At 44.1% G+C, this 12,531-nt stretch overlaps 2 protein-coding genes across 2 annotated transcripts; both read left to right on the top strand.

Annotated features, from left to right (window-relative positions):
* The first annotated feature begins 5,002 nt into the window (after nt 1–5,002).
* Nucleotides 5,003–6,767, top strand: hoxb6b (homeobox B6b). The gene is made up of 2 exons (XM_041962353.1): nt 5,003–5,447; nt 6,511–6,767. The coding sequence occupies exons 1-2, from the start codon at nt 5,003–5,005 to the stop codon at nt 6,765–6,767; spliced, it is 702 nt and encodes a 233-aa protein (XP_041818287.1).
* Nucleotides 6,768–8,001: 1,234 nt separating this feature from the next.
* hoxb5b (homeobox B5b) lies at nt 8,002–9,314 on the top strand. The gene is made up of 2 exons (XM_041962401.1): nt 8,002–8,605; nt 9,067–9,314. The coding sequence occupies exons 1-2, from the start codon at nt 8,002–8,004 to the stop codon at nt 9,312–9,314; spliced, it is 852 nt and encodes a 283-aa protein (XP_041818335.1).
* The last annotated feature ends 3,217 nt before the right edge of the window (nt 9,315–12,531 follow it).

The raw sequence follows: 12,531 nt of genomic DNA, 5'->3' as shown, positions 1-12,531 counted from the left end.
AGTGGACAGATGTGTCAGGATGTGATGAACTCGCTGGTTTTCAGGTGTTGATCTGAGCTTAAAGTGACTCAATGAAACCAAATGTAATTCTCATCAATATTAAAGTATTATTAACTCAGATTAAAACCATATCTGAATAGAAACTGAAGGATTTAAAACAAAAATAGAGGTCTTCTGCTTCTTTTCTCAAGGAATTTTCTTTATGCATTCTATTAAATGAATAGATTTTTTTGCACTGATGGTCAATAAAATATCTTTTTAAAATGTTAATTTAGTTTCATCATCTTTAACATTTTTCATTCAGTTTTTCGACCTGCATTTCAGCACAATTAAGGTATTTTTCTTCTGTTTTTAAAATTCTTCTTTTTTATAAATGTATATATATTTAAAAAATATTTAAAAATATGATTTTGTTTTTCCATCATCCATATTTTGCAGCTGCAGCTTTGGAGAAGAAGTCGCTGCTGTTCTGTTTCATCTCGACGCTTTTCAGTGAGACTGAAAGAGTTTTACAGCGTCTCTGCATCCGGTTTCTTTGTTTTGGTCACAAACTGAAGACAGAAAGACACAAAAAGAACTTTAAAACTGGAAAAACCGCCTGACCCGAAATCCTCCCCAACAGGAGCTGCTTGATCCTGATGAAGGCCTGCGGGTTCAGCGCTCAGGAAGCGACGAGACAATTATTTCATTAAGTGCTGAAAAATATTGTTGTTTCGCGGAAAACTGACATCATGCAAAAGAAAGAGAAAGTGTTTTAAATGTCAAACGAAGCGTTTAAAGAGTTTAAAACCTGAAGTGAGTGAAAGTGATTTATCTGGTTCAGTAAGGCCTCCGCCTGCAGACATGCTCAACACTTACTTTTCATTTTCCACTGAAATGTCACAAAAACAGGAGATTTAACAGAGAAAAATAAATACAGCTTTAATAACAGGCCCTATGAAGTGGACTTTAGCTTTATTATTCTGTTCTATTGAAGGTTATTAACGAACATTTAAAGTAAGAAGCTTTTATTTTGGCTGCAGTTAAAACTTTGACTCCTACATTTTTAAACGTATTTTATTTAATCTAAAAATCTACATTTTGATGAAACGGCGGCCACTTTGTTGGAGTTTGTGTCTCTTAGAGGCGAAAAAAATGTTGCATTTAAGGAATTTATGGTTTTATTGCGTCTATAAGTGTCGGAAATCCTCGCTGGTGGTGGAAATCATCAGCATTCCAAAAGAAAAAGACCATTTTAAACAAACCAAAACGGAAATAAGACAAACGAAACACTAATAATAAGAAGAAATGCGTCGACAAAGAACGAATTTCAGCCTCAACGACTATTCAGAATTCAATTTTGTCCTGATGATTTTTAATAGAAAAGTTTGCGAAGAATGTTCTGTTCAAAGTTTCTCTGACCTTAAAATCCCCTCGAGCCTGCAATCAGCCGAACACATTTCCATCTTTGGCCCGTGTTAAAATTGATCTGCGGTGACTGAATGAAATGCTCCATTTTGAGGGATCATAAAAGTCTTTACAGCAAAAATATTTTAGCCTGAAAGCAAAAAAAAATAAAATAAAAAAAATGCGCTCAATTATTCGCCTTTAAGCCGCAAACACGGCCTGATGATTTTGGTGCGTACTGACACTGACACGGGTTAAAGAAAGACGTCACACACGTTTTAGGATTCAGGAGGATTGAAGCCAAAATCCTGTAATATTCTCTGATTAGACTTAAATAACTGGACTCTGCAGCTGTGAACGAGAAGAAGCTGTACAGACCTTTTGGTTAGAGACCAGAAGCTGGGACAGAACCAAGTGCGCCACATCCAGCGCAGTGCGAGTCTGAGAAAACACTCCGATTTCCACGTTTCCACCCTCCGCTTTCATCCAGCAGCAAATTCTAACATTTCGGGCCTTGGAGAAAATAAAGATGGCGATGAGAAAGCATGTCTAAAGCACAAAAACGGCTGCTGTTTATGAAAATTTACAACTTTGCCATGGAAGTTTACGACTCGCCAGGCTCCGGGATTGGTTGCTGGCGGTCATGTGGACAGCAGGAATGGGAACTTATTTCCCATGAGGTTATATTGCAGCTGCTGTTTTCCAGCGCTCATTCACTTAACTGTAGTAACACAAGCTTTTCTTGGCTCGTTGTAAATGCAATACGCGTACGCAGTGTTGTCGAGAAGGTGGCGGCTGTGCGTGCGTAATTTTACGAAAGTGCGCGATGGAGCCTCCGCGCGATGCCTCCCTGCGCGCGCCATGTTAACGTGGCTGCACTTGTGTGGCTATGTGTTCGTGAAAATGAGGGATCATCACACTCCTGGATGGTGGGATTACTTTGATGAAATCACTTGAGCAAAGTGGGAAATTTGGGGAAAGGAGTGAAAGGAGGCGAGGGGAGCGTCTGCGGAGTGGCACCCACACAGGAAATGATGGATTATCAACAAAGGTAAGGGCGCCACGCTTCTCGTGTGCCGGCGATGAACTCGGCACCAGTGCGCTGCTGCAGCGCCGCTGAGGCTGAGCTTCACTGCAGGCCTGATGTCCAGAAATGAGATCAGTCTGGAAGAAACGCTCGTTATCCAGCGCACAGCGTCTTTCTTTCTCGCGTTGTGTGAAGATTCACAACCAGTTGCTGGTGTGTGTGTGTGTGTGTGTGTGTGTGTGTGTGTGTGTGTTTAACTCGTGAGATGCTGCAGCGCCTCCAACACACCTCAACGTTAAAATGTGTGTAAATACAGCTTCATGTGGCAGGACTGAGGCCTGTGTGGACTAACGATGTTATATAATGAGGAGAGTTCTCAGCTGCAGGCCGGACAGGCTTGACTTTGAGGATGATGATGATGATGATGATGATGGTGGTGGTGGTGGTGGTGGTGGTGGTGGTTATACAGGCCCTGTGCTGCCGCTTACAGCTGTTTTTCTTAAATATCAGCGACATGTTTCCCGCTTTTATTCTGCTGCAGAAGTTGATTGTTTGCTGTTATTTCATCTGATTTGATTGTTTCTTGTATTCTGTATTTTGGGTTTATTCTGTGTCAGACGGTTCAGGTTGGTTGTGCGCGCGCTGGCTCCTCATCCTGTTATTTTGCGTCTCTTTCGTCCAAATCTTGCAGAATTTTGCAGAAATATTTGCTGCGCTTTGGGCCGTTTTTAGATTTAGTAGGACATGCAGCGTCTCTGAGCGCCGCGTTGAACGTTTTGTTGGGTTTGTGGCGCCTCTGCAGCGCTTCCTGCGCCCCGTGTGATGCTGCAGCTTGAACACCGTCATGTGATGGTGCGGAAACAGTAAAATCATCAGTGAGTCTGTTTGTTGGCACTTTCCAGATGTCCAGCAGCTGTCAGGCTGCGGGGGCTGCGGCCTGGCGCGCAGGCTGAAGCCAGACATCAAGGTTTTTTCATTTCAGTGTTTAAATCGAAATGTTTCCCAAACGGATCAGAATAAAACATGTTAACATCAGGCGCGCGCTGGAGCAAAGACGGAAAAACCGGATTATTAATTTTTATATAAACTAACAGCCTACAAATATTTATTTTTCTGCACAATTCAATCAAATATTTGTAATAAATCGTAGATTCGTATCATTTGAACAGTTCAGTGGTTATTTCGTTATTTTTATTCATTTCTTATTTAATAGGGGAGTTTTTAAAGGCGAAAGATGAGTGAAAATGTAGAACTTGTGTAGATGGAATTACAAAAAAACATAAATCTAAATTCTATCACTTAATTTAACAAATTCTCGTATTTCTGCGCACGAAAATCTTCCAACATCGAATTATTAACTAGAAATAAATGTCTTTCACTGCAGATCTAGACTCTATATTTGGGGGCTTATTAATAATACTAAGAAACTAATTGACACACACTGATCATAATATTCTTAATAGCCTCTAATGGGAACGTTAATGAACATGATAATATTGTTAATAGCTTCTAATAGTTAACTGATCTGCTTAATTGTTTCTAAATCCAGTTATTGATAGGCGACGTGATGACGTCAGGATCCAGACAAATACTGAGGCTCGCTTCACACTTTTATACTCACACACTTATTTTAAAAATGGAGAATCAGATTCCACTTGATCACGTTGGAGAAGGTGATGATGATGATGATGATGAGGATGAGGATCTGTGTGGAAGCGCGTGTCCTCCCTCTGCTCCCTGCGCGTCTTCGTGGACTTCAGTCACAGTTGGTGTTGAATTAGAAACCAGGAGGAGCCTTAAACACCTTAAAGAGTGAAAAATCAACATGAGTGACGCAGTTTTTCTGCATCGATCTGGACTCACTAACACTCGCTGGTGGGCTCTGTGGCAGCTGCGTTCAGACTTCAGTGTTTTTATTTGTCGTTTATGAGCAGATGATTTGACACGATGGGGGAGAAGGTTGAGGGAGGAGAGCGAGATGTCCGCCTGTCATTTGTGCGCAATTTGAAATAATGTGCAAAGTATTTTCATTGCGATTTTTTCCCCCTTTTGCATATTGTGTGTGCATGTGTGTGCGCGCGCGTATGCGTGTGTGTGTGTGTGTGTGTGTGTGTGTGTGTGTGTGTGTGTGAGAGAGAGAGAGAGAGAGAGAGAGGGAAGGAGGGAGAGTTTGTGCATGCGTGCTTGTTTATTGCGGAGGGGGAGAACTCCGTCTGTGTTGCATGAAATGAAAAGTTAATACAGGAACTTGTCCGAGCTGTTGTATGTTTTTTAGTGTAAATGCTTTTCGCAGCATCTGTGCGCGTGAGCGTGCGTAAAGACCGACAGGCTCGAGCGCTTCATTTCGATTCACCGGGGACCCCTGCGCGCAACAAGAGCCCCCCATGGGTGCAATAGTGCAAGCACAGACGGCGGTGATTGGCCAGAGGTTGATCAGATGGTACACTTCCCCTCTGTATTCAGTGGCACCTCACAACCCCCCCTTTCAGCAAAAACCAAATCTCGGATAAAGTAATGGCAAAACCACTTGGACTATAAAAGACAACAAATCATATTCCTCCGGAGTATATACACCCCGTTGTCCACCCAATGAGTTCCTATTTTGTTAACTCAACTTTTCCCGTGTCTCTACCGGGAGGACAGGACTCTCTCCTGGGTCAGATACCGTTATATTCCTCGGGATACACCGATCCGTTAAGACACTACTCCAACGCAGCCACATATGGAGCCGCCAACATGCAGGAGAAGGTTTACCCGGCGTCCTACTACCAGCAGACGGGCGCAGCGGCCATCTACGGCCGGGCCGGCGGCGGAGCGCCCTGCGACTACAACCCGGTCGGGACTTTCTACAAGGACGCGGAGGGCTCGTGCGCCTTCTCGAGCCGCGAGGACCAGCCGCTGTTTGTCACTCAGGAGCACCAGCAGCGCAAAGCGGAGTGCCCGGAGCAGACCGTCAGTATGAGCGGCAGCATCGACGACAAGTCGTCCACTCTGATCTACCCGTGGATGCAGAGGATGAACGCCTGCTCCGCCGGTGAGTACAAGCGCGCGCTTAACTCTGTTGTTGTGACGCTGCCCGGAGTGCAGAGTCCTGCTCCGCCTGATGGAGTGAGCCCCCCGTGCCTCACAGGGTTACCTGTCAGCTGGGGAGAGCTCGATTTAAGCGACTCGCGTTTAGACACAGAAACAGAAAATAATCAGGTGAGATTAGCGGAGTGCGCGCGGATCTTCACGCGCCTTCAGGGCTTCGGCTAGTTCATCATCATCACATACATACACAACCGCACGCGCACACACGCACGCACATAAAGACTTGGCCTACATCACCCGAGCTCCAACCTAAAGCTGTGAGCCCGTGTCACATGGCGTCTTCAGACTGGGCCTTTTTCTGTTTCAGAGGGACGTTAAAGCTCCAGCAGCGACTCAGTGTCCACAACACAAACACAGAGAATTTCACTTCACTGGAACCTTCCAGGCTTTGTTCATGAGCGCAGCCGGACTGTGACTGCACATCCTGACTGTAATGTTACAGAACAATGTTCTGGTGACACCAGAGAGAAAATACTCCATGAGGTCACTTTTACGCACCACGCATTCTGCACATTATCAGCTCCAACCTGCTGTAGCCACATTAATGACTTCATTTAGGAGGTTTTTAAAAAGATAATGTTTGTGATGGTCATTATGACCTCAGGGGAAGGCATGCCATGGCCATGATAGAGAAATATTATTAGAAAAATAGAGTAGAAATATTTTTATCAATAAATAAACGCTGCTGGATGTCACTGTGAGACGTTTGCGTACCTACAGGAAGAGGCTGGAATAGAGATATTAAATATAAAGTATCTATACGATAAAATACAGTTAATTACTATGCCATAATTTACTCCTTCATGCATAACAAAGATTAAATTTGAATGTTGTAAGAGTGTAATATGGAGCTGAAATACTCCAAAAATCTGAATTTCCACTTTGATTTTTTTCAGACACACGCCTCCACATTTCGACTCCACTCTCGGGCAGATTTTTCGGCTACACTTTTGAAATTCACTGTAGCTTTTAATTATTAATTGATGAATCCATTGTCTTTGTTCCAGGTCCATTTGGCAACAGTGGCCGCAGGGGCCGACAGACCTACACCCGCTACCAGACTCTGGAGCTGGAGAAGGAGTTCCACTTTAACCGCTACCTGACCAGGAGGCGCCGGATAGAGATCTCCCACGCCCTGTGTCTGACGGAGAGACAGATCAAAATCTGGTTTCAGAACCGCAGGATGAAGTGGAAAAAGGAGAACAAACTCCTCAATCCCTCAAAGACACCCGAGGAGGAGGAAGAGGCGGAGAAAAAGAGCTAAAAGGACACGAGAGGAAGGCATGTGTGTGTGTTTGTGTGCACACTCCTAAAATAAAATGATGTATTATTCCTTTGTAGATATAAAGTGCTGCAAATCACATGTTAGAGACGTGTAGAGTGATAGACTTTATTTCAGTATCTGCACGGTAATAATGTCTGCATTGGGTTAAAATCAGGTCCTCCTCTGTTTGTCCTTGTGCTCGTGTGTTTATTTAGGGGACTATGCAAAATCCGCCAAAATGTAAATAATTTTTAGTGTTAAGTTTTTGACAATGTCGTTACCTCATTCTCGTAGGCCTACTGAGTTTAATTCCTCTCTGATTTCCCCCTCATGCCATGAAAAGAGGCTCTGTCGTTCACTGTACATCTTGTGGTGTAGTTGCTCTATGATAGTCTGTTGTTGTTTACAGCTGTGCCATCGACACATTTGTACAGATGAGAAATGTTACATGTTATTTATTGTTGTTCACCTGTGTTCAATGCACATCTGGATATTGTGTGCAATATTTTGTTTAGGAAATTGTACATAGAAATAAAGGCTTTTTGATGTATATTGGAAAATCTTGTGGCGTCATTCATGCTCCAGAAAAATATGCGCATTATTATCAGTTTTGTTATCATCACCACAGCCATCATCATTATTATTATCAGTATTATTATTGGTATTATTGGTATTATTACGGGCGCTGCACCGCCTCTGAAGTCACAATAACCCCCCAGATTCACATCAAACAGGGGAAAGATTAAAATCATTTCCAGTTTGACACTTTGCGCGTTAAATTGCCGACAGTGTGGCTGATAAGTCTCTGTTATGTGTTGCCTGAGCCTTTTGTGGCCTGTATTATCAGTGTGTTACATAAATGATGGATGGCTCCGGGGCCTGACAGCGCGTCCCGGCGGGGCATTACCGCAGCTCACCGGAAGATGGCGCTCTCTGCCCGCACGGCTCTCGGGGCGCAGCGGGGAGGCACCATTGACTGGAGCCTAACGACCATTATTTCGTCATCATTTGTAACCATGGAGCATGAATTACCTCTTGAAGTCATCAGTGAGGATTTACGACTGGTCAACAAAGGCACGTGATTCCCGAACGCTCTCCCATATTTGGCCGCATACCTGGCAAAGTACAGTAGGGCTTCATTGCTTATAATTCATGATTGCATCCATAAATCGTGAAAGCACACAGGATTATAGCGACAAAGATCTACAAATCGAGGCTTTAAAAATCCAAGCAAATGAGCTCTTACTTTGTAAACTCGTTCTCAGGGCGCTATCCAAATGGCTCCGACTATCAGTTACTAAATTATGGGACTAACGGCGCTGTGAGCGGTTCCTTCAGAGACCCTGGCACCATGCACTCCGGGTCTTTCGGCTACAACTACAATGGCATGGACCTAACCGTGAACCGCACCAACACCGGCAGCCACTTCGGGGCCGTGAGAGAGGATGCCCGGGGATTCGCGCCGGACGCCCGGTACAGACAGACGCCCAACTGCTCGCTCTCATCTCCAGATCCGGTGCCGCCGTCGTGCGCCACGGCCAGCCGGGAGCCGCTGGAACTAAAAAGTCCCTCTCCCCCTTCTGACCGGAGCACGACCTCGAGCGGCAGCACCCTCAACAAAAGCAACAGCGCTCATTTCACGGAGATCGAGGACGCCACCGTCGCCTCCGAGACCGAGGAGGGCGCGCACAGCAGCGGCGGCTCCAGCACGGCACCGCGGGCGCAGCAGCAGCAGCAGCAGCACCAGGACCCCAGCGCCACCTCCTCCACTCCCACATCAAATGATTGCCAGTCGCCACAAATATTCCCCTGGATGCGGAAACTGCACATAAGCCATGGTATATTTACACATCTAATAATATTTTGTTTTGAAGGATGTCACGCTGACGGTGCGCCATAAATCTGTCAAGTGTTGCATGAGTGAGCAGGTTGGTGTGGATGGTTGGGAAAAGGCAGTATTTGTAAAGTGTTTATGGGATTGTTTGCTTTCGATGGGGGTGAGGTTAACTGCCGCTGGAGCCTGACAGAGGATGGGCTGTGAAATGTGGATTTGGGCATTTAAATGTGGGCGAAACTGGCTGCCGGCGGGCGCTCCAGATACGAGGGGCAACATCTCCTGGAGGGGTGCTATGTGTCGTGTCGCTTGCATGCTTCCTCCCCGCATCCGCTCATTCCATGTTGTGACCCCTCTGTCCATCACGCATCCTCATGCCGAGTCTAAGTCTAGCAGTCAAACCCCCCCTCTGTTGTTGTTGTTCAGTGCAGTTGCTAATTTTCTGGATTTTCTGTAAAATTGTAGATATGACTGGACCTGACGGGAAAAGGGCCCGAACTGCGTACACCCGCTACCAGACGCTAGAGCTGGAGAAAGAGTTTCACTTCAATAGGTACCTAACCAGACGGCGGAGGATAGAGATAGCCCACGCCCTGTGTCTTTCCGAAAGACAGATCAAAATCTGGTTTCAGAACCGCAGGATGAAGTGGAAGAAGGACAATAAACTGAAAAGCATGAGTCTTGTGACAGGAGGCAGCGCCTTCCACAACTGAATAACTTTTGGTTCAGAGTAAAATAAAAATCCTAGTAAAAAAAAAATCCATGAGTACTGTAAAGCTATGAAAGCGCAGCACCTTCCAGCATGCTATTGTGATAGAAAAAGAAGTATTCTGTGGTCTGAAAATGCCGTTTTTAGTTGACTGTTGTTGTTCTATGATAGCTTAGATGTCCTACTGGGAAAAAGAAGATGTAAATATTACTGGGGGGGTTCATTGTCGATGCTTTTTGCTCTCTTGAAGGTGTTTCAACTTGAGCTCTTTATTGTGACGGTCTAACAGGAGTAAATTCATTGTACAGTTACACACACACACACACTCACACACACACTCACACACACAAAAAAAGTTTCCAAACCATATGCTGCTCTTCATTGAATGTAATCTAATGTATTTCGGGGCCATTCAAAGCGCTTTAGTGTCCGTTTTCCTGCTACTTTTGATGGTTATCTTGTGGCCAGATCCATAAACTCTCATAAACAAGCCAATGTGTAGCTCTAGGATATTTTGTGCATCTGTTATTATTATTGTTTAGAACTAATTATGAGCAATGCAAATGTATTCAACCTGTCAATGTGATAAATTTTTAGTGCGAAGGGTTATTCTGTGGATAGGCAGTGATGTAAGCTTTTTTCGCCAATAAGCTTTTTGTATTTGTAAGTGAACTCATAGCGCTTGGAAATAAAGTTTCTCTCAATTGCTTTGAACGTGTCTCGACTGAATTATCAGAATAAACGCAGAGGAAAGTCAGCTCTTATTCAGGGTTTTTTTTTTAACTTCAGCGTCGCTTTGGAGCCGTTTTAAACTCGCTAATGATTAACCTGCAGGAATTACACAAGTGTCACAGTAACAACAGGATTTAGGCTTCGTCTCTGGCTCTGTAGATATCAGAGACAACGTGACGCTGAAAAGAGAAATATCTGACTTTTCAAACTTACCTCCTCTGACCTTCCTGCAGCGGGACGCGTGTTTGCCAGCTGGGAAATATGTTGCTGTTAAAATCCCCAAAAAGAGTGGCTTTGGCTTACAGGTATATAGGCAAGGCTGAAGTTGGTAAAAATCCCCCCTTGCCAAAGAGTGTATAGGCCTATATTACTTACAGACTGTGAAAAGTCACGTGAGGTCCATAAAGTTGGTTTTATGGTTTTGGGGAGTAGACAATGTACTATATAATTCACAACCTTGAATGAAAGTGACGGCTTAACTGCATGGATGGGACTGGAAAGGCTGGACTGCGGGAGGAAGTCATGTCCAGTCATATCTAGTTGTTTGAGGAAGCTGGAGAGAAACTTGGAAAACGGTTTCCATAAAATACCGAGGCTGCGAGGATTTTATTCTGAAATGTCAGATTAAATATGGCAGTTTTTCAAAGCGGGTCTTCACTGCACTTTTTAAAAATGTTGTTTACACTCCTACAATTTCAGACAGACCCCCCCCCCCCTCCTAAGACGAACACCAGTTATTTGACATTTTAATGTTTTGTTAAAAAGAAAACGTGAAAACTTCATACAGGCCTGTTTCTGCAGCGGTGGCAAATATCGATTAGAGTTTGTTGCATTAAAAAAAGAAAGAAAGAAACACACTAAGTGTTTTATTTTGCAAACATTAAAATGTTTTGCAGAAATAAAATAAAAAAGTCTTAAACGTGATTCGAGGCTTTTTGGAGCTGACATGAAGCGAACTTGAGCGAAGTGATTTATTCCGACGTGTCGAGTCACCGAGCGGCCAAAGGTGAAGCCTCGGACAACAGCGAGCTGGACACAAGCTCCACTGCTTCTACACAAAGAAACCCGAGGCCAATAAAACAGAATGAGATTATCTTCAGGAAAATAAAGGCTTTATGAGACTTCTGCAATATTTTCAAACTCATTTCAGGTAAAAAGGAAAAAAAGGAAAAGTTAAAATCAGTGGTGGGCTATATGGGTCCCAGACATTTTCCACATATTCATAACTATTAAGTGGCAATTTAAGCAGCGTAATGAGTATTGCATATTGATAGGGGTAATCTGTACCCGGATCTCATGCATAATTCAAAGCGGCGGGGATCATCGCTGGGTCAGTAGACTGCATATAGACTGCAGCCGCAGATGCGTCAGGAGGAAGAGGAGGAAGCGCACTGCTGCCACACTTTGCACCGTCACGATCGACACTCACATCTAAAAAAAACAGTTTGTGTTTTGCACACGAGAGAATTAAATATTTTCTATTTCTGATATATTTCAAATTCGATGTATTTTTCATCAAATCAGTGCAAACACGCCACACATTCAACATGTTTCTGTTCCTCCGCTGTGGCTCCACTCTACAAATGAGAACCGTTTAATAGTTTAAAAATGTGCATAGAAAGTGCTGCAAGACACACAGTGAATAATCAGGTTTGAAGGCCGCCATAAAGCACCGCGCACACTATTTTAAGCGCACACGGGTTATATTTTGTAGGATAAAACCGGTTTGAACACTGTTTCCAAATGCAGCTTCGGTTTCAACGCAGTTAATTAGCCAAATCAGATCTAAAATCAAATTTAAATGAGAAACCTGGATTTATTTTACAATCAAACAAGTAAAGAGTCAAACTTCATGTCAGCAGCTGTTTTAAATCCACCTCTCACAGTCTCAGCCATTCAATCAGAACGATGAAATACATGAAACAAGTGTCACCTTGACCGGTTTTTGGGAGGCTGGTTTACGGAGTCATGGATGCTCAACATCTGGCCGCGTGCGTGAGTCCAGCCCGCTGCTGCAGCTGCGGCTGTAACGCTGCAGTGCGGCCGGCAGAGGGCGCCTCAGACCGGCCCGGCGGATGATGGATGGCTCTTTTTTCCTCGCTCGGCCTCTTGTCGCCGGCTGTATGTAGGTTACAGAGCAGAACACAGAAAACCAGAGTCACTGCCAGCGTGTTTATGAGTTAGCTTTTCAGGTTGGAGTGGACAGAATCAACCTTTAATCCCAAACACTTTGAGCTGAGAGTGAAACCTCTAAAACATGAGCTCTGATTCCAGTAGAAGTCAGGTTGAGACTGTTGAGCCTGATTATCAGACTGAGCTGCTCTTTCTTTTCACTTTATTATTCTAGTAAACAGCTGAGTGTATCTGCACTTAAGTACAATTTGAGTATTTCCATTTTATGCTAATTTACACACACACTCCAGAATCTCAGAGGCAAACTCTGGACTTCTGACAGATGTAATCTCTTTTACTTCTCAGAGAATTTGCAT

Source organism: Chelmon rostratus, chromosome 21 (genome assembly GCF_017976325.1).
Source record: "Chelmon rostratus isolate fCheRos1 chromosome 21, fCheRos1.pri, whole genome shotgun sequence".
NCBI lineage: Eukaryota > Metazoa > Chordata > Actinopteri > Chaetodontiformes > Chaetodontidae > Chelmon > Chelmon rostratus.
This window is presented reverse-complemented; position numbering and strand designations above follow the sequence as displayed.